The sequence below is a fragment of the Dipodomys ordii genome, unplaced genomic scaffold (genome assembly GCF_000151885.1).
Source record: "Dipodomys ordii isolate 6190 unplaced genomic scaffold, Dord_2.0 Scaffold11, whole genome shotgun sequence".
Lineage (NCBI taxonomy): Eukaryota > Metazoa > Chordata > Mammalia > Rodentia > Heteromyidae > Dipodomys > Dipodomys ordii.
Window position 1 is genome coordinate 1,184,627 of NW_012267227.1, and position 21,157 is coordinate 1,205,783.

General features: G+C 45.9%; 3 protein-coding genes across 3 annotated transcripts in view; 2 read left to right on the forward strand and 1 right to left on the reverse strand.

Annotated features, from left to right (window-relative positions):
* The first annotated feature begins 1,516 nt into the window (after positions 1 to 1,516).
* Positions 1,517 to 6,595, forward strand: Rpl4 (ribosomal protein L4). The gene is made up of 12 exons (XM_013009904.1): positions 1,517 to 1,673; positions 1,718 to 1,752; positions 2,017 to 2,082; positions 2,973 to 3,144; positions 3,347 to 3,453; positions 4,114 to 4,252; positions 4,678 to 4,802; positions 5,136 to 5,265; positions 5,508 to 5,664; positions 5,865 to 5,948; positions 6,052 to 6,172; positions 6,265 to 6,595. Exons 1-12 carry the CDS (start codon positions 1,517 to 1,519, stop codon positions 6,502 to 6,504), a joined length of 1,533 nt encoding a protein of 510 aa, XP_012865358.1. The 3' UTR covers positions 6,505 to 6,595.
* Positions 6,596 to 8,379: 1,784 nt separating this feature from the next.
* Positions 8,380 to 18,941, forward strand: Snapc5 (small nuclear RNA activating complex, polypeptide 5, 19kDa). Its single transcript, XM_013010173.1, has 4 exons — positions 8,380 to 8,575; positions 9,830 to 9,919; positions 13,903 to 14,036; positions 18,864 to 18,941. Exons 1-3 carry the CDS (start codon positions 8,486 to 8,488, stop codon positions 14,017 to 14,019), a joined length of 297 nt encoding a protein of 98 aa, XP_012865627.1. The 5' UTR covers positions 8,380 to 8,485; the 3' UTR covers positions 14,020 to 14,036; positions 18,864 to 18,941.
* The window catches only part of Map2k1 (mitogen-activated protein kinase kinase 1), a 66,193-nt gene continuing 63,165 nt past the window's right edge, over positions 18,130 to 21,157 (reverse strand). The window contains exons 7-9 of the mRNA XM_013010172.1: positions 20,455 to 20,516; positions 20,024 to 20,069; positions 18,130 to 19,081 (exon numbers count right to left, since the gene is read on the reverse strand). Coding sequence (XP_012865626.1) covers positions 18,968 to 19,081; positions 20,024 to 20,069; positions 20,455 to 20,516 — 222 coding nt within the window. The 3' untranslated portion in view covers positions 18,130 to 18,967. The remainder of the gene's footprint in view (positions 19,082 to 20,023; positions 20,070 to 20,454; positions 20,517 to 21,157) is intronic.

The following is a 21,157-nucleotide window of genomic DNA, read 5'->3' on the forward strand; positions in this document are numbered from 1 at the left end:
CCCACGACTGGACCCAAAAAATAAGTAAAATAAAAAAAATAAATAAACTCACTATTGGCCTGGACACTGTCCCTTAGCTTTTTCACTCAAGGCTAGCACTCTACCCTTGAGCCACACCTCTGCTTCTGACTTTCACTGGTAGGACTTTTCTACCCAGTTTGTTTTGAACCGAGATCCTCAGATCTTAGCTTCCTCAGTAGCTAGGATTATTACAAGCATAAGCCACTGGAATTCAGCTTCAAATTTAGAACTCTTAACTCAAAGACAGAATTCAGTAGTAAAATATCAATTTAGGAAGGAAAGAGTATGTCACTCTTGTGACTTTGAGATTCCACATAAAACTTTTTCAGTAGGCAACTGGATACACAGACACTGAAGGATACAAGAGAAGTAAAAGAAACTTGGTGCTTACAGGTGGAGACAAAGACTAATTACACTTACAAAATAGGTAAGTATTCACTTGTAACAATGGGGGCGGCTAAAGAAAACATAAAACAATCATAGAATGCTATGTAGCAGTTAAAAACAACTAAATAGAGGTCTATAGGCTGCAAAGACATGGTTTCTTTAAAAAGAAAATGAAGAAAAAAGCGACAATGAAAAATTGAGGCATTTAGTTTGGCAGTGTTTGTAACCCTATTCAGGAAGCTGAGACCTGAGGATCTCCGGTAGAAGAAAATTACCTGGGCAGGAAAAGTCCTTCAAACTCTTATTTCCAATTAACTACCAAAAAGCTATAAGTAGAGCTGTAGCTCAAGAGGAAGAGCATGTGAACAAAAATAGATAAACAAATGTATGTATGTATGTTATGTCAGGGACAGCACCCAGGCCCTGAGTTCAAGCCCTGGACTGGCACACTGGCACACACACACACACACACACGTGCCATTTAGAAAATAACAGGCTTCCCATCCGTAGTGCTTCATCTGCGACGTCTCAACAGCATAGTTGCTATCTTGAATCAGAATAGGTCAATTCTGCGAACCCACCAAATCAGAACCCCCTGGAGGTGGAGTCCAGCACTCTGGGATTTGACAGCTTTCAGGTGAGGCTGAAGCACGCTCAAACTTGAGAACCAGGGAGCTCGATTTTTACCTAGAATGCAGACCTTAACAGAAATAACACCCCCACTCCCCATCCCCTTTAAACCCTGATGCCCATTTCATCACCATTACAAACGATGATGATCGACAGCCAAAGACAAATGAATCCACAGGGGAAACGCGCCTCCATCCTGGGGGCTGCCTCCACTCCACGGGTGTGCGCGTCTGCGGGATGAGCCACCTTTCACCTCTATGAAAACCTAGGGTGTTTCTGTTTTTCTGGATAGGCCTCACCCCGCACCCGAGCAGCGAGCCCGCCTCGAGAGCCTGGCAAAAGACCTGGAGGGACGGGCTGCGGATGCCCACAGGGAGAAGCGCTATTCCAGGTCCCCCCCGGGATCGACAGGAAGAGTGCGACTCACTGCAGAAGGCGGGTGTAAAAGTCCCGGGCCGCTCGGTTGCTGCCGGCCCACATGGCGACGCCGGCCTCACTCCGGTCCGGAGCCGCCAAACCGAACTTGGCGCCAGAGCCGCCGCTGACCGAGGCCGCGACCCCGCCCCGCCGGAACTACTTTCACACCACGGTCCGGGTGTCGGCCCGTGTCTTTAAAAAGTCGTTGTCTTCATCACGTAAGTGTTATTTCCTAGTCTAGAACCCTCTCCCACTCCGCCAGGGAGAAATGAGCTGAAAGAAGCAATCAGCGTACTTGTGAGTTAGAAAAGAATCGAGGCTCCTGAGGGTTGGCCACGCCCTCCTACGGATCAATCCGCCACAAGTAGTCCCTCTCTCTCTAAGCCTCATTATTAACTTTGGAAAGTAAATAAATAGATACTCTCCTACGCATACATCAATGGGACGCTTCTGGATTTTTTGGGTGTTATGCATAGGTGTTTTGGGGTCTCCGTGTTGGTTCCGAGGCGGGGCAGGGTGTAGGGGGCGGGCTGAGGGTTACATATAGAGTGGGAGTGGTAGGCACTTCCTTTTCCTGTAGGAGCCGCCGGGTCGAGAGGAGCGTGGCCTTCTCCTCTCCCCGCCATGGTGAGTGGAGGTCTCCCTTCGCTGGGCCTTTTCGCCCAGTCCCGGGGTTCGTAGGGAAGGGCAGAGGCTTGAACTAAAAGCTACGGGGACAGGAGTGGGGAGGAGATGAGGTCTGAAGGCGTCTGTTCCTGCTGGGCCAGTCGGGGTGTGCGGCAGCTCGGCAGCCATTTTAGAGGCAACGTGTGAGTCCCGGCACCGGACGCGCCCGGAAGCGCCCCGGGAGCGCGCGGCGCGGCTCTGAGGAATTGTAGGATCCTGCCTTTGTCTGGGATCTTAGAGAACTTGGGTTCTTACTAGGAATGGAACCCACAGGCAGCCTGGACACGCAACTAGGGGCGGGAGGCTTGAAGGCCAGTCTTACTTGGGGCCTGTAGCTTCACGTGCTGCCCAGTAAGGTATATTTCCTTCATTTAGGGTAAGGGTTTGATAAAGGGGAAAGAATGTTTGCATTGTTGTTGTTGTTGAGTGTTTATCTTTATTCAACTTTGGATTTTAAATAAAAGTGCTTTCTGGTTGTTGTATTTGCTTAGATTAGTTTTTCTGCTCTCTGTCCCTCAAGTGTTTGACTCTGTCAGCTAACTCAGTGTGACTTTATGATACATAGGATGACTTACTGCCTATGCCTGGAAGACAGGAACAGAATAAGATGTAGTTATCCTGATGCAGGGATCAAAGTTGAATTGGACCAAAGGTAGTTAACATTGAATTACAATAAGTAGCTATAGGGACTTTTAGGCATTCAGCTGACTAGAGAGACCTGAAGGAGATGAGAAGGATCATGGTAAGTCGAGCTTTAAGGGTGAGAACTTAAGGCAGACATCAAGGGACAGTCGAGTGGACTTGTATGGGAGATCAAAGAAGTAATGTCTTTTTTTTTTTTCCTCCTCAAGGCGTGTGCTCGTCCCCTGATATCAGTGTACTCCGAAAAGGGGGAGTCATCTGGCAAAAATGTCACTTTACCCGCTGTGTTCAAGGCTCCTATTCGACCAGATATTGTGAACTTTGTTCATACCAACTTGCGTAAAAACAACAGGCAGCCTTATGCTGTCAGTGAATTAGCAGGTATGGATTTGTTCGTATTTCCCCTATGGATTGGTACTGTTGAGCTTCATTACAGTAGTGATGAAATTCCACTCCATTGGTCCGTGTTTCTGAACCGCATGATTTTTTTGGATATTCTGACGCTGGTTGTTACCATGTGTAGTAAGTCATAGGTTAGTGTAATTTAAGTAGCTAAAACGTATCTATTTCTTCCCAATTTTAGGTCATCAGACCAGTGCTGAGTCTTGGGGTACAGGCAGAGCTGTAGCTCGTATTCCCAGAGTTCGAGGTGGTGGGACCCACCGTTCTGGCCAGGGTGCCTTTGGAAATGTATCCTTTGTTTCACTATGAACATTGATCACCTTTCCGTGGAACTTACCAGGCTGGATCTGCTTTACTCATATTAATGTATTTTGAAGCAAATTTAGATCCAAAGTATACCTAGTAAACATTGCTGTAGACGAATGGGATTAAAACATTCTCTTTAGTCTCGTAGAGAAAAGGCTTCATTTTACATACATGTTTGCCTGCAATGATGTCGTAATTTGCGTCTTACTCTGTTCTCGGCGACAGTTGCCTGCTGTCAGTAAGCTGGTTCAGAAGGTTGACGAAAATTGTTACTGAGCAAGGCATAACTTTATTTTCCAAAATCTGAGAGAGAACCATTTTTATTATGACGGTACCAGACCTGACTGCCTCCCACACTCACTTGGCTTTTAGCTTGAGGCCGTCACTACTACATGAGCCACAACTATACCACAGTGTACAGTAGTTCTGTTTTTTGCCAGTCCTGAGGCTTGAACTTGGCCTGGACACTGTCCCTGCGCTGCTTTTGCTCAAGGCTTGAATTCTGCCATAACCACAGCACCACTTATAGCCTTTTCTGTTTACATGGTACTGAGGAATCTGACCCAAGGTTTCATGTGTGCTAGATAAGCACTCTACTACTAAGTCAAATTCCTTGCCTGTAGTTCTTAACTCAGTAAATAGATGTGTCGAGGAGGTCGCATGTTTGCACCAACCAAAACCTGGCGTCGTTGGCACCGTAGAGTGAACACAACCCAGAAGCGATATGCCATCTGTTCTGCCCTGGCCGCCTCAGCCTTACCAGCATTGGTCATGTCTAAAGGTTTGTAATAGTTATTTTTGCCAGTTTTGTGGCTTGAACTGTGGGCATGGGCTCTCTCCCTGACCTTTTGCTAAAGACTTTTTGTGAGTAGTTTATTGGAGATTGGCATCTCACCCATTTTGCTGCCCAGGCTGGCTTTGTACCATGGGCCTTAGATGTCAGCCTGCCAAGTAGAGTGAGCCACCAGCACCTGGCTATAATATTTCTTATAGTGTTGGTACAAAACACTATTTTTTCTAAACCTTGTTCATAATTGCCTGCATACTGGCCCAAATGATGAGATTCCACTTAATTGGTCCGTGTTTCTGACACACATGATATTTGTGGAAATTCTGATCTTGGGCAGATTTCTAGCCATTTTGCTTTGGTAGAATGTATGTATAAAGTTTTTAGCAGAATAACTAGTATTGGATTGGCTTTGTCAGGTCATCGAATTGAGGAAGTACCTGAACTTCCTTTGGTGGTCGAAGATAAAGTTGAGGGTTACAAGAAGACCAAGGAGGCTGTTTTGCTTCTTAAGAAACTGAAAGCCTGGAATGACATCAAGAAGGTAGGTTTAATACGCACATTTGCAATGTAGTCCTTGATAAGTACATATAGTATACATTGTAACCACCAAGAGATGTTTAAAGGACTTCGCATTGGTTACAGGTCCCTCATAAGATCCTCAATTGCTCATGTGTCCAAGATAAAATGAGGCAATTGAATATAATCTACAATACATTGCTAGATTATACTGTGTGGGTGGTATGTAAATAGTTATTGTCTTAATCTAGGGAATGACAAAGGCATGTCATTAAGAATATGCATAAAGTTGAAATGTGTTTTTAACTGCCAATTTGTTGAAGAGACTTTGCAATTCCTAAAACTGTTCACTTTGTAGGTCTATGCCTCTCAGCGAATGAGAGCTGGCAAGGGCAAAATGAGAAACCGCAGGCGTATCCAGCGCAAGGGCCCCTGCATCATCTATAATGAAGACAATGGAATCATAAAGGCCTTCAGAAACATCCCTGGTAATCCTTGTAGTATATTTTGATTACCCTCCTATTCCATGCTAGCTTGCTCAGCTTTCACTATGATGAGATTCCACTTCATGGTCCGTGTTTCTGAAATGCATGATTTTGTGGAAGTTCTGATTGCTGGTTAACTGCTTCATATAGTAAGATGGTTCTGAGATCTTTAGTATAGCATGATAAACTAGAAATTTCTATTGTGTTGAAATACAGGGCCCCTAATTCTTCTTTCTGTTTAAAAGGAATTACTTTGCTTAATGTCAGCAAACTAAACATTTTAAAACTTGCTCCTGGTGGTCATGTGGGACGTTTCTGCATTTGGACTGAAAGTGCTTTCCGGAAGTTGGATGAATTGTATGGCACTTGGCGTAAAGCTGCCTCCCTCAAGAGTAACTATAAGTGAGTTTCATTGTTCACTAAAAAGAGTAACTTCATTCTCTTATTTGCAAAACAACGCACTTAAGTGTAGATCCTTGTTTATTAGAAATGATAATGTGATAGAAATTGAGTTCCAGAGAATTAGCTGGTCAAAGACTATAAACACTTGATACTTACTTTCATGAGAATTCAGGCATCTGTTCTCAATCTTTTTCATTCAGCCTTCCTATGCACAAGATGTTGAATACAGACCTCAGCAGAATCTTGAAAAGCCCAGAGATCCAAAGAGCCCTTAGAGCACCACGGTAAAGTTGATGTTGATTTACATAATTCTCACACTTGAAACTTCGTTCTTTAAGCATATACATAATGTACATAAAATGTTGATAAACTTGTCTGATTTTATAGCAAGAAGATTATTCGCAGAGTCCTGAAGAAGAACCCACTGAAAAACCTGAGAATCATGTTGAAACTGAACCCATACGCAAAGACCATGCGCCGAAACACCATTCTTCGCCAGGCAAGAAATGTAAGTGATACATTGCTTCTAGTCATATAGCAAGGCTAGTTTGTGTTTTAGTTTTTAAAGATTCTTAAACTTTTCTGGCTAATCTGTTGCAGCACAAAATCCGAGTGAAGAAAGCAGCAGCTTTGGCAGCCAAATTAGATGAGAAGGCCGCTGCAGAAAAGAGGGCTGGAGAGAAGAAGCCCGCGGTGAGTAAGAAAGGAAAGAAGGCTGCTGATGTTAAAAAACAGAAGCAGCCTGTGGGAAAAAAGGCAGCTGCTACCAAGAAACCAACTGAAAAGAAACCAACGACTGAAAAGAAAGCTACCACAGAAGAAAAGAAGCCTGCTGCATAAACTATTACAATCTGTTTCATTATATAAAGGTCATGATATGGGACAGCTTAGTTGAATAAAGACCAGATCAAAGATGCAGTGAAAAACATCATTTGGGTGTGCTGTGACTTTTCCTTACAATTTAATGCCTCTTGCTAATTCTAGTCTTTAATTTCCCCTTACATTACAGTTTGGTGGTAAATGGAGCATGGATTTATGCTCTACCGGTTTTTTTTTTTTTTTTTTTGGGTCCGGTCGTGGGGCCTGAACTCTGGGCCTGGGCGCTGTCCCTCAGCTCTTCAGCTCAAGGCTAACGCTCTACCACTTGAGCCACAGCGCCACTTCCGGCTTTTTTCTGTTTGCTTATGTGGTGCTGAGGAATCGAACCCAGGGTCTTGAGCATGCAAGGCAAGCGCTCTACCACTGAGCCACCTTCCCAGCCCTGCTCTACCGGTTTTTATTACTACTTTTTATTATTTTTTTTGTTGCTGCCAGTCCTGGGGATTGAATTTTCAGGGCCTAGGAGCTGTCCCTGAGTTTATTTTGCTCGAGGCCAGCATACAAATACCACTTGAGCCACATTGCTTTTGTTGATGTGATAACAGGTATGGAACCCAGGGTTTTGTTTTTGTGGGGGGAGGCCTGAACTCCGCCTGGGTGCTGTCCCTCAGCTCTTCAGCTCAAGGGTAGCGCTCTACCACTTAAGCCACAGTGCCACTTCTGGCTTTTTTTTCTGCTTATGTGGTGCTGAGGAATCGAACCCAGGGCCTCAGCGATCACTCTACCACTAAGCCACATTCCCATCCCTATAGTTAAACTATGAAGTCCATCAGGCACGTTTTTTGTGTGTGTGCCCCCCCCCCCAAAGGAAGTGAGGAGGCCTCACAAGATAGCATTTTGGAGTTGCCTACAAATCAGCTTACTTCTCCCTGTCCATTAGCTTTCCTTGGCTAGATAGCACCCTGCTGTTTCCAGAGCCAACTTGGTACAAAAAAGTGTTCCCAGTGTAGTTAAGCCACACTTACTTTTTTTGTTTTGTCGTGGGTCTTGAATTTTTTTTTTGGTCGGTCGTGGGGCTTGAACTCTGGGCCTGGGCGCTGTCCCTCAGCTCTTCAGCTCAAGGTGAGCGCTCTACCACTTGAGCTTCAGCGCCACTTCTGGTTTTCTAGTGGTTTATTGGAGATAGGAGTCTCACAGTCTCCTGCCCGGGCTGGCTTTGAACCTCGATCCTCAGATCTCAGCCTCCTGAGTAGCTAGGATTACAGGCGTGAGCCACCAGCGCCCGGCTATGGGTCTTGAATTCTTGAGCTCAAAGCTAGCACTACTACATGAACCACAGTGCCCCTTCTGGCCTTGTGGTGATTAAGATCTGAGTCTCATGGACTTTTCCTGGCCAGGCTGGCTTTGAACTATGATCCTCACATCTCAGCATCCAGAGTAGAATTACTGGCGTGACCACTGGTGCCTGGCCATTTACTCAACTTTTCTTATTTCTGTGACCCAGAATTTTGGGGTCCAGCTCCCTTAAGGGTGGTGCTGTGTGCTCCGCCACACATAGTGCTTTGGCGCAGTGAAGTCCCGCCTCTCAGCCCATCCTTCCGAGGCGGAAGACAGCGGCAGTTCAAAGCCGGAACTGTAGTGGCAGTGCGCTCCGGTCGTTGCACGAGCGCCGGCGGGTGACGCCGGCACGCCGGAAGTGAGCTGCAATTGCTCACGAGTCACAGGAGTTGGCTAGCTTCGCTGGGCAATCGGTATCGGGGGAAAGAAAACCAAACCAGAGACGGCTCTAGCGTCGTGTTCTGTGTGCTTTTTGGCGCTTCTTGAAGCGTAGAGATCTTAAAACGTCTTGATCCGTCAACGATTATCTCCCGTCTTTAGGTAATAGCGCGCACAGTCAAAGCCTCTTCCAACATGGCTGCTGGGCCGGTGCGCTTCCGGCGCCCGCCTATGGCGTCATCGCCGAGCGACCACGGGAAGCCGGCGGGGCTTCTAAACAGCGGCCATGCTTAGCCGCCTCCAGGAGCTGCGCAAGGAAGAGGAGACGCTGCTTCGGTTAAAGGCCGCCCTTCACGACCAGCTGAACCGCCTCAAGGTGAGCCCAGCCCCGTGCGCCGGCCTTCACTTGGCCTAGTGCCGCGGACCTGGCGTCTTTCGAACTCGTTGGAGCTGAATCTCCCGGGGAGCTTGCTCCGCGATTGTTTTCCCACTCCGCTCAGAGCCCCCATGCTGCAGCTCTGGCCTGACCCAGGGATCTCTGACAAGTACAGTTCCTCCCCCGCGAACCCTGCCCGCGTGCAAGCCTAGGGCCCTCCCGCAGGTCCGCCTAGACCTGCTCCCTGCCCGCCCTCCTGCTCCTGAGCCACTCTCTTCTAGTTTGCATAGGCACCTAATATCGGAAAGCTAGAAGGGATTCTGCAGATCTCCCCACCATGCACAGGAATAACCCAGGGCGGGGAGAGGAACGTGTTCCAGAGACTGGCATTCTCGGGGCTGGTAGTTGAGGAAGGCCTGGGTTACCTTCTACCCCTGGGGTCATTCCGTCTCCGGGAGATGATCCTGACCACCTCTTTTAAGTCGAAATGACACCAGGGTTACCAAAGCTCTTTTTTTTTTGGGGGGGGGGTCCAGTTGTGTGGCCTGAACTCTGGGCCTGGGTGCTGTCCCTCAGGTCTTCAGCTCAAGGCTAGCACTCTACCACTTGAGCCACAGTGCCACTACTGGCTTTTTTCTTTCTGCTTATGTGGTGCTGAGGAATCGAACCCAGGGCCTCAGGCATGCAAGGCAAGCGCTCTACCACTGAGCCACCTTCCCAGCCCTACCAAAGCTCTTAATAAACAGAAAAGGGTTTATAAGCACTTGAGACGTAGCAAAAATAATCAGTTTTCATTAAGGCAGTTTTAATAGCCTACAGTGACTTGCACCGCAACATACTGCAACTTCTACAATTATCTAATGATTATGTGTTGATGAGACCTCACCCCCCTAATACCCTGTTGTTTCTACCATTTTCTCTTCTTTCTGCCTTCACTTTCTCTACTGAGTAATCAGGTTCACACCAAGGAAATTCAGCTGTCTTTTGGACCTAGAGAATATCACCTTTACATTGGCACATTTGGTGTTTCCTCCCAGATTGCTAGGTCTGGGGAATTGGAAACCTGTGGCTTAGTTGGAAGATCTGTACAGTTCAAAGGAAAAGGGCTGGAGTCTTTGCTTCTCTGTAAAAGTCAGGGAAAATGAAAAGTTCCCTCACACAGAAATGAGAGCTTTCAATCCTTTTTCATGGTGCCAGCCACAAATTTATCTACATCAGTAGCCTGGCAAAGTGACCTCAACTCTTCTTTTCTAGGTTGAAGAACTGGCCCTCCAGTCAATGATCAATTGTAGAAGAGGGGATGAGATGACAACTTCTCATCCTGTACCTGAACAGTCACATGATGTAAGTTCAAACAAGCATAGCCCTTGGGACAAGGAATGCACAGTCCACTCTGCTCCCTGCCACTTGCATGGACAAATACTGCCTTAAAGCAAATTATGCAGCCCAGAGGATTCTGGGAAGTGCTAAGGTTTGAAGCCATGTCTTCCCACATGCTAAGCAACCCTGTCTTCTCTCCCTTTTAGTGCTGGTACTGGGGATTGAACCCAGAACCTTACATTTGATAGTTTAATGAGCTACATCACCAGCCCTCCCAGTAGAATTTTCAAATTTAATAAGACGGCTACTCCACGTTAGTCTATGATGCAGATGCTAATAGTCCACCCTCCTCCAAACTGGTTATACTTTTACTACCTCAGCCACCCAGATGAACCCTGGGGAGACGAGATTTACCTAGGAATAACTTGCTTTGTGAGTAATCTGTAAGACTCAAAAATAAGTGAGGTCAAAGCCAGGTGCTGGTGGCTCCCATCTGCAGTCCTAACTATAGGAGGTTGAGATCTGAGAATCATGGTTTGAAGCCAGCCCAGGCAAGAAAACCTGTGGGACTCATGTCTAATAAGCTATTAGAACTGTCCCTGTGGTTTTTCCTTTGGTTTGTGCCAGTGCTGGGCTTTTCTGCCTATGCTGGCTTCAAACTGTGGTCCTTAGATCTCAGCCTCATGATCCTGGGGCTTGAACTCACAGTCTGGGCACTGTCCCTATGCTTCTTTTGTTCAAGGCTAGCACTCTACCATGTGAGCCACAGCACCACTTCTGCCTTTTTCTGGTTATGTGGTACTGAGGAATTGAACCCCAGGGCTTCATGCATGCTAGGCAAGCACTCTTCCACTAAGACATATTCCCAGCCCCTGAGTAGCTAGGTTTATAGGCATGAACCACTAGCTTCAAGCTTGAAAGTACATTTTTATTTACAAAGCTGTGTCCTGTCATATTTTGGTCTTCTGCTAGAAAAAATGGAATCAATCAGTGCCTTTTAAATTTTATCCTATAGAAATCTAGATGTAGGAAAATGTACTGTATTATAAATCTGTTGAATCTTATTCCAGTTTAACAGAACTCTTTAATGATGCTGCTCTAGAATGTTTTCTTTCCAAGTGATACTTGCAGAGTTAATTTAAAAAAAAAAAAAAGTGGCTATGCTGTAGTGGCTCACACCTGTAATCCTAGCTACTTAGGAGGTTGAAATCTAAGGACCTGGGTTTGAAGGCAGCCCAGGCAGAAAAAAATCCAAGACTTTATCTCCAATTAACCATCAAAAAAAATCAGAAATATGGGCTGGGAAGGTGGCTCAATGGTAGAGTGCTTGCCTTGCATGCATAAGGCCCTGGGTTCGATTCTTTAACACCACAGAAGCAGAAAAAGCTGGAAGTGGCTCTGTGGCCCAAGTGGTAGAATGCTAGCCTTGAGCTGAAAGCTGAGGGACAGCATCCAGGGCCAGGATTCAGGCCCCACAACCGGCAAAAAAAAAATCAGAAATAGAACTGTGGCTCATGTGGTAGAACACCAGCCTTGAGGGGAAAAGCTAAGACACAGTGCTCTGGCCCTGAGTTCAAGTCCCTGCACTAGCACAAAAGAAAACAGAGCTAGTCACGGTGGTCACCTAGATAATCCTAGTTATCCTAGAGGCTGAGACCTAGAGTATTGAGGTTCAAAGCCACCTGGGCAAAAATGCCTACAAGACCCCATCTCAAATTAACCAGCAAAAAGCCTGGTTGGAGGTGAGACTCAGGTGGTAAAGAGTGCCAACTGAACAAGCAAACCTAGCAAGCATAAGGCTCAGTTCAAATGTCAGTAATGGGCTGGTAATGTGCTTAGTGGTAGAGTGCTTGCCTAGCATTCATGAAGCCCTGGGTTCAATTCCTCAGTACCACATAAACAGAAAAGGCCTGGCACATAAACAGAAAAAGCCTAAAGTAGTGCTGTGTGGTTTAAGTGGTAGAGTGCTAGCCTTAAGCAAAAAGAAGCTCAGAGACAGTGCCCAGGCCCAGAGTTCAGGCCTCAGGACCCAAAAAAAAAAGTCACCTGGGCGCTGGTGGCTCATGCCTGTAATCCTAGCTACTCAGGAGGCTGAGATCTGAGGTTCACGGTTCAAAGCCAGCCCAGGCAGGAAAGTCTGTGAAACTCTCATTGCCAATAGACCACTAGAAAACCGGAAGTGGCGCTGTGGCTCAAGTGTAGGGCGCTCGCCTTCAGCTGAAGAGCTGAGGGACAGCGCCCAAGCGTTAAAGCCCCACCATCGACAGAAAAAAAAAAAACTGTCAGTAATAACCTCCCCCGCCCCCAGTGGTGCCAGGTACCACAATAATAGGACCTTGCTGTACTCTGTGATATTTTTACTTAAAATTTTTTTATATTATTTTAAAAGGGTTACAATTCCTGAACTTCTTGTGATCAAAGCTAATGCTCTACCATTTGAGCCACTGCTCCACTTCCAGCTCTTTTAGTAGTTAATTGGAGATAAAAGTCTCATGGATTTTTCTGCCTAGGTTGGCTTCCAACTGTGATACTCAGATCTCAGCTTTCTGTATAGATAGGTTTACAGACACGAGTGGACAGTGCCTAACTTCATGTTGTTGTTGGTTTTTTTCTTTTTTAATGGAGTATGCCAAATGTCTAGAATTTTGTTCAAATGACAGCAGAAACTGCAATGCCATTGCTGTTACTGTTGAATGACATATTGCTGTTACTGGTGTGTTTTTTTTTTTTTTTGTCAGTCGTGGGGCTTGAACTCGGCCTGGGCGCTGTCCCTCAGCTCTTCAGCTCAAGGCGAGCGCGCTCTACCACTTGAGCTACAGCGCCACTTCCAGTTTTCTGGTGGTTTATTGGAGATAGGAGTCTCACGGTCTCTCCTGCCCAGGCTGGCTTGGAACTGCGATCCTCAGATCTCTGCCTCCTGAGTAGCTAGGATTACAGGTGTGAGCCACCAGCGCCCGGCTTGTTACTGGTGTTTTTATGTACATTTGTATAATTTGAAATTTGTGAAACTTTAACTGTGATGTCAGCTTTGGAAAAGAGGAGTTGTCCCAGTTTACTATCTGAGTTGGTATTGTACACAAATTGGTCTTGAAATACTAAATTTTTTTCTACTTGCATAAGGGTATACTATATTCAATATATAAAGCCATATATAATATATATATACATACACACATACGTATGATTACAAAAATTACTATTCCCTAAATTTAAAAAATAAATTCAGCTAGCCATGTACCGGTGGCTCACACCTATAATCCTAGCTACTCAGGAGGCTGTGATCTGAGAATCACTGTTTAAAGACAGGTTGGGCAGAAATGTGCATGTGAGATATTTATCTCCAATTAATCACTCAAAAACTGAAAGTGGCACAGTGGCTCAAGCGGTAGAGCACTAGCTTGAGCACAAAGAGGCTCAGGGACAACACCCAGACCCAGAGTTTAAGCTCCACAACCAACAAAACAAAAAAAATGAATTCAGCTAAAAAACAGTGCTAAAAGATGAGTCTGAATTCTCATCTCTCAATTAGCAAGTTTTGCCATCAAAGAAGTCAGTAAAATCTTTTCTAAATATGACAATTGAGCCATTTTTGTGTAATTCTTCTGTTAGAGCTTTCTAGAAGAACCATGTTTGTAAATCCTAACATTCTGGTAAAATCTAGGGCCAGGTCCTTTAGCTTGCTAGGCAAGTGCTGTGCTTTGAGTTAAAAGCCCCTAGCCTAGGGGCTGGGAAGGTGGCTCAGTGGTAGAGCACTTGCCTTGCATGCTCAAGGCCCTGGGTTCGATTCCTCAGCACCATATAAGCAAAAATTTTTTTAAAAAGCCGGAAGTGGTGCTGTGGCTCAAGTGGTAGAGTACTAGCCTTGAGCTGAAGAGCTGAGGGACAGTGCCCAGGCCCAGAGTTCAGGCCCCACGACCGGACCCAAAAAAAAAAAGAAAAAGCCCCTAGCCTGAATCTCCTGTCTTGAGACCAATATTATTCCTCCTCATCTATGTCTTCACTCACAGATGTTAATGCATGTAGACAACGAAGCATCGATCAACCAGACTGCACTGCAGCTGAGCACAAGAAGCCATGTGGTGGATGAAGATGTGGAAGAGGAAGAAGAGGAATCTGACTCCTAAGGGGAATGAAAGCCAGGGTCAGTTATATGAATTGAATGTGTACATCTCAGGCATTTTCTCTTTTCAAAGAAATCATCTTGCCCATGGCCCTTTGACCCAATTGAAAGTGTGGAACTGTACAAATAGCTGCATCAATAACTCAAGCTTCAGAATGTTTTGACAAAAGTTACTGATAGAAATTGTAAAATTCCATGTCTCTTAACACTGAGCAGTTTGGATAGTGTGGTCTATGATCAGATTCAGAACTGTATCCAAAGAAATTTTTTTCTAGATGCCAATGGCTCATGCCTATAATCTTAGCCATCCAGGAGGCTTGAGATCCAAAGATCACAGTTGGAAGATATCCTAGGCAGAAAAGTCTATGACACTTATCAGTAAAAAAAACAGCAAAAAGCTGGAACTGGAGGTAGATTCAAGTGGTAGAGTGTCAGACAGCCATAGCCAGCCTTGAGCAAAAAAGCTGAGAGAGAACATGAGGCCCGGCGTTCAAGCACACAAGAAAACCATAAATTTTCCTCTGAAATATTATTGAAAAAGCCTGGCAAGCTGGGCATTGGTGGCTCATGCTTGTAATCGTAGCTGCTCAGAATCTGAGTTATCAGAGTTCAAAGCCAGCTGTGGCAGAAAAGTCCATGAGACTCAGTCTCCAGTTACCACTCGAAAGTGGTCCTATGGCTCAAAGTGGCAAGAGTCCTAACCTTGAGCAAAGAGCTCAGGGACAGCACCCAGAACCCAAGTTCAAAGCTCATCACCAGCCAACAAAAACAAAAGTCTGGCATTTGCCAAAAGGGTGGAGTTTAATAAAAACAAGTGGCCTTCCCAATTAGCAGTGCCTCCTCCCTCTTTAAGAAAATCAGGGCTGTGAAGGTATCAGTGGTAGAGTGCTTGCCTTGCATGTATGAGGCCCTGGGTTCGATGCCAGAAGTGGCACTGTGGCTCAAGTGGTAGAGCGCTAACCCTGAGCTGAAGAGCTGAGGGACAGCGCCCAGGCCCAGAGTTCAGGCCCCATGACTGGCCAAAAAAAGAAAATCAGCGAAAGGCATGCCTAGAGTCCTTGTTACAGTTTAGGAAAGAAAGATGATGAAGAAGGAAGGGTGTGGCCACTTAAGAATACTGACACCTCAGCCTTGGAAACTTGTGTAGCTGTTACCTTATTTACTTTGAAACACTGCTTGCACAATGAGCTTAGAAACTATAGATAAGGCCAGGGGCCTGTGTCTTACACTTGTAATCCTAGCTACTTGTGAGGCTGAAATCAGTTCAGAGCCAGCCCAGGCAGCAAAATCTGTGAGACTCTTATCTCCAATAAGCCACTAGAAAACCGGAACTGATGCTGTCACTCAAGCAGTAGAGTGCTTGCCTTGAGCTGGAGTGCAGGGACAGCACCCAAACCCAGAGTTGAAGTCCCACAACCAATAACAACAAAAAAAGTGTATTGAAGGAAAAAAAAAATTGGGGGGGGGGGTGCCAGTCCTGAGGCTTAAACCCAAGGCCCGAGTGCAGTCCCTAAGCTTTTTTTGCTCAAAGTTAGTGCCCTACCACTACAGCCATAACACCACATCTGGCTGTTTGGTGATTAACTGGATATAGAGTCACACAGACTGCCTGGCTGCTTTCACACTGGGGATCCTCAGATCTCAGCCTCCAGAGTAGATAGGATTACAGGTGTGAGCCACCTGCACCTGGCTTGAGATTCTATTTGTTTGTTTGTATCAGTCATTGGGCTTGAACTCTGGGGATAGTGCTCTACTGCTTGAGCCACAACACCACTCCTGGTTTTGTGAGTGGTTTATTAGAGGTAAGAGTCTCATGAACTTTCCTACCCGGGCTGGCTTTGAACCACAATCCTCATCTCAGCCTCTTGAGTAGCTAGGATTACAGCCATTCGCACCTGGCTTCAATGTATTTATTTTGGCTAGTCTGGAGGCTTGAACTCAGGGCCTGGACACTGTTGCTGACCTTCTTTTGTTCAAGACTAGCCCTCTACCACTTGAGCCATAGCTCTACTTCTGGCTTCTGTGTATGTGGAACTGAGGAATCAAGCCAGAGCTTCATGAATGCTAGGCAAGCACTCTACCACTAAGCCACAATCCCCGGTGAGATTCAGTTTTTATTTTATTTATTTTATTTTGGGTCCGGTTGTGGGGCCTGAACTCTGGGCCTAGGCGCTATCCCTCAGCTCTTCAGCTCAAGGTTAGCACTCTACCACTTGAGCCACAGTGCCACTTCCGGCTTTTTTCTTTTTTGCTTATGTGGTACTGAGGAATCGAACCCAGGGCCTCATGCATGCAAGGCAAGTCCAAGCAACCCAGTGCTGGTGGCTCACACTTGTTATCCTAGCTACTCTGGAGGTTGAGATCTGAGGAATGCAGTTTGAAGTCAGCCTGGGCAGGAAAGTCCATGAGACTCGTATCTCTAAAAAAACTACTCAGAAGAAGCTAGAAGTGGCACTGTGGCTTGTTCAAGAGGTAGAGTGCAGCCGGGCGCTGGTGGCTCACACCTGTAATCCTAGCTACTCAGGAGGCTGAGATCTGAGGTTCAGGTTCAAAGCCAGCCTGGACAGGAAAGTTTGTGAGACTCTTATCTCCAATAAACCACTAGAAAACTGGAAGTGGGGCTGTGGCTCAAGAGGTAGAGCGCTCGCCTTGAGCTGAAGAGTTCAGGGACAGCACCCAGGCCCAGAGTTCAAGCCCCACAACTGACCAAAAAAACAAAAATAAAGGTAGAGTGCTAGACTTGAGCACAAAGCCCAGGCTCTGAGTTTAAGTCCCAGGACTGGCAAAAGGAAAAAAAAAAAGTCCAAGAGATTCTTATCTAATTAACCAGTGGAAAAGCTAGAAGTGGAGCTATGGCTCCAGTGATAAAGCACCTGCCATGAAATGACAAAGGGAAGAGAGCAAGCCCCTTAAGTCAAACCCCTGTGATGAAGAAAAAAGCTGCACTGAGCAATTTTTTCCCCTTTTCCACCACTCTCACACTCAACAATACCTTTCTAGGGAGAGAAATGTGCCCAGCTCAGTGCTGGCTTTCTCATGCTTCTCCACTGACACTGTTGCCCTTTTTTTCTTTACACAATGACCTGTGAGTCTGTCTATCCATCTTCTCTTGTTTTTTTTTTTGTCAGTTGTGGGGCCTGAACTCAAGTCCTGGGCACTGTCCTCAAGCTCTTTTGCTCAAGGCTAGCGTTCTACCACTTTGAGCCATACCAACATAGTTTTCTGGTAGTTAATTAGAGATAAGAGTCACATAGACTTTCCTGTCTGGGCTGGCTTTGAACCTTGATCCTTACATTTCAGCCTCCTGAGTAGCTAGGATTGTGGGCGTGAGCCACCAGCACCCAGCTCATTTTCTTCGTTGAAAGAGATTAAACCAAAGTATGTGTATATGCAATACATGCATAAAAATATCTGTTTCATTTTTAGAATAGAAACAATTTGGTAGGTATCTTTGAGTACCTACTTTTACTGTGGAGTCCCCACAGCTTTTGAGATACAGCTAGGGTTTTTTTTTTTTTCTCTCTGCTGATTCCAGTAATTGAACTCAGGTCTCTTGCTATTATTCAGTACACAATTGGCTTCCGAGCTCTTTCAGTTGAGTTGTGCCTCCACCCAGGTACTTTTTGTGCCAGTTCTGGCTTTTTGCTGGTTAACTGGAGGTAACAGTCTCTTGTATTGTCTGCCCAGGCTGGCTTTGAACCGTGATCCTCAGAACTCAGCCTTCTGAGTAGCTAGGATGATAGACACCAGTACCTAGATTCCAGCTAAGCTCTTGTTTTAGAAAATGAGAGCAGTGGCTTATGATCTGGACCTCTTCCCAATCCCCAGTGTGGCTTTTCCCTCATGAAGGGATGAGAGGAAAAGATAGGCTCTGCTCACAGGTTCAGGCAAAGTGATTATAAATCACACTGAGGATACTACGTGAAAAGAATCAGCACGAAGACTGAGCCTGCAGGGACCCCCCATTAGTGCACTGCAGTGGACTTGTTCCCAGTGCAGGACAATGGAGAACCAGCCTTCAGCCGCCTCCTTCATGACGTCAGGACAAGGCTGCTTCTTGTACACTAGAGAAACTGAATAGCCTATATAAAAGAACACACATCTTCCATCCCTTAAGTTGACAGTATTTTTATTAGAATAAGAGATTAGATTTGTTAAACATCTGGATTAAAATGATTAAAAGGATTCTCATACAATTTTTAGGCACTATACCCGTTTACAATAGCATTGGTGCTTGAATGGGGGCAGGGATAGAAATCTGACGTTTTAATGCCTTGATCCATGTGACATTCAAAATATCAGCATTTTGGAAACACTAATCCAAATTTAAAGAGACATATACCACTAAGTACCCCGCACAGTCTATTGAAAAATAAATATAGAAACAACCAGAAGTCACAGTAGACAAGCCTGGTGAAGCCCTGACTATCATGGCAGTGGAGGGCTCTGGCTAGCTTGTGATGAAGCGGCTCGATTCTACATCAAAAGCAAAACGTACTAAGATGATGGACACTGTGTGATGCTCATTTATCATAGCAGCGAAGCATGCTCCACATGCACTGCCTGTGGGGTCTCTTCCTCTCCTCCACTGAGAGGTTGTACCACCCATGTTTCTAAGAATCTGCCCAAGTGTCAGGCAGGAACAGCAGTGCCAGTGTCAGCAAGGGCCACATCACCAGTTTCACTGGACCTCAGCCTGGCATGGGTCTGGATCATCTACACACACACAAAGAGCCCCAAGCACAAAGCCAATCCACTGAGGGAAAACAATAGTAACAAAGACAATAATTTCAAAAATGTCACAAGTACAATTTTGGCACATGCTGTGTTCTTCATCCTTTGTCACAGGTGAGATGCACACGTCTGAACAGTGACAAGCATGGGAAGTAGGCCTGAAAGCAACATGGCACACCACCCGGCAGAGGATTTGATCTTCACTGCTGCCTAAAGGCTTAGATGCTGGCTGCATGTGTTGGTGTGCTGGGCTGGTTGAGGCCAATGGTGGAACAGAGCCAGCCAGCAAAATCCACCTCCTCAGCATCAGATCTCTTGATGAAAGCATGAGCCTGCAACACAAGGAGACAGGAGGAGGAAGTGTGCTAAACCACAAGAAGGAATATCCAGTGTCTCAGTTCTAACACCTGTGCCACATCTGGAAGGAGCTCCTAGCATCCATCCCAGAGCAGCCAAGAGCCAGCTGGGAGGCCCCTCACTCACCTTCCTGAGCTCCTCTTGCAGTGTAAAGTGAGGAGAGAGGGATGGAACTCTGCCTTTAAGACCTCACAGCTTGTTAGAAGGGACAAAGGAAATGGTGGACAGTGTGCGGACTACTCAAGGCATCTAAGTCCAGTCCTGCATTCCACAACCCCATGATTCCACATGAGACTCGGGAATGCTAAATGTTAGTTGAGCTGGTCAGTATTAGAAAATTCCCATCATAAGCCAGGCTCTGGGGGCTCATGCCTGTTCAGGTAATCCTAACTACTCAGGAGGCTGAGATAGGAGGATCATGGTTTAAAGCCAGCCTGGCAGAGTCCATGAAGACTTATCTCTAAGCACCAAAAAGGCAGGAAATGGAGCTGTGGCTCAAGTGGTAGAGTGCTAGCCTTGAGTAAGAAGAAACTTAGAGACAGCAGCTCAGGAACAGGCTCTCAGTTCAAACTCCTAGATAGGCACCAAAATAAGTTGAGAGCGGGAGGGAAAAACTAGGAGAGAGCAAGGGAAAGGGTAACTGTCCAAAAAGAAATGTACTCTTTACCTGAGTTACGTAACCCTTCTGAATACTGACATTACAACAACAATTAAAGGAAAGGTCTATCAGGCTTCCTCCAACATCCTAGATGTAAGGTCATCCCAGCTTTTCCTTTAAACTCAGAGGATAAATAAAGCAGGCTCAGCTGGACTACAATGGTCAGGGCAGAGCAGGGAATGGCTGTACTGGACAGATGATTGAGTAGAGACCAGATAAATAAAGAGGCACTGTAAGGATCAGAAATAAATGTACTCACCATGAGTTGTTTCAAATCTGCTCTCTCGGCAGGGTTTTTTATTAAACTGAAAGGAAAGAAGATACTGTGAGAGCTACTGCCTGACACTGGGTCCAGTAAAAACGGCTTATGTTTCCATGCCCAACAGCTACGTGCTATAGGCTCTGAGGGGTACCCAAGCCTTCCTCATCTACCTGGGTACCATGCCCACAACAAGTTAATGAATCCTGAATTCAACAACAGTCAAAAAGCCAATCCATGAGAACAAGTGTCAAGCAGCGACGGCAGCTAGACAAGTTACAGGAACCCAGGCATTCTAGCGAGTGCTAGGGTAGCAGGCAAGGATCCATGGAAGGGAAGGGCAAAGCTGGTGGCTTTGGTCAGGCTCCCCATCCCAGGAGCCTGAACAATCAAGGGTACGCGCCCTTCTAGTAAAAAAGGAGAAGACTTACCATTTATTCACGAAGTCTTGAAATTCCAGACTGAATACTCCACTGGGCAGTTTTGGAGGAGGCTGCACAAGTATGTCAAGAAGTGAGAAATGTGATGCCTGCTCCAGCCCCTCTCCCCAACACCTGCCTTCATCCAGTCAGATAGGGCAGCCCCAGGTGGTCCAGCTGGGCTGTGAACCTGTCAGGTGTCACCACTTGACTGGTCTTGGTATATCTCGTGAACTCTTGAGTTCTTACAATACCATTCTGACAGTGCGGCTAGCAGGGCAATGTCACCAGCAATTACCAACAACCACAGCTAGAGGGGGCCACCAGACATGGCTCAGGCCTGATGACACTTGCAGAAATCAGCAGGATAAAAAAATTCTGGGTTCTTGGAGAGTTAAGGCACTAATAAAACATTAATGGCAGAGGATATATCTACGAGAATGTCACCTACCTTATAAAAGAGGCTGTTTCATGGCCTCAGATTACTGACCACAGATCTTGTTTCCCACATGATCCTGTGGGCTACTTGCTTATCAGGCCCTGGAGCCCCAGGTGCCAGGAGATATAAGTCCACTCCCATGAATAGTGCTGGGAGCTACATGTAGTTTCCCTGAAAGTAGTGGTTTCTAGACACAGCCACAGCACCTATGATGTCACTGCTCTAAGATTTAGCTTCCAAATCAACAGACGTTTCTTTTTTTTTTTTTTTTTTTTT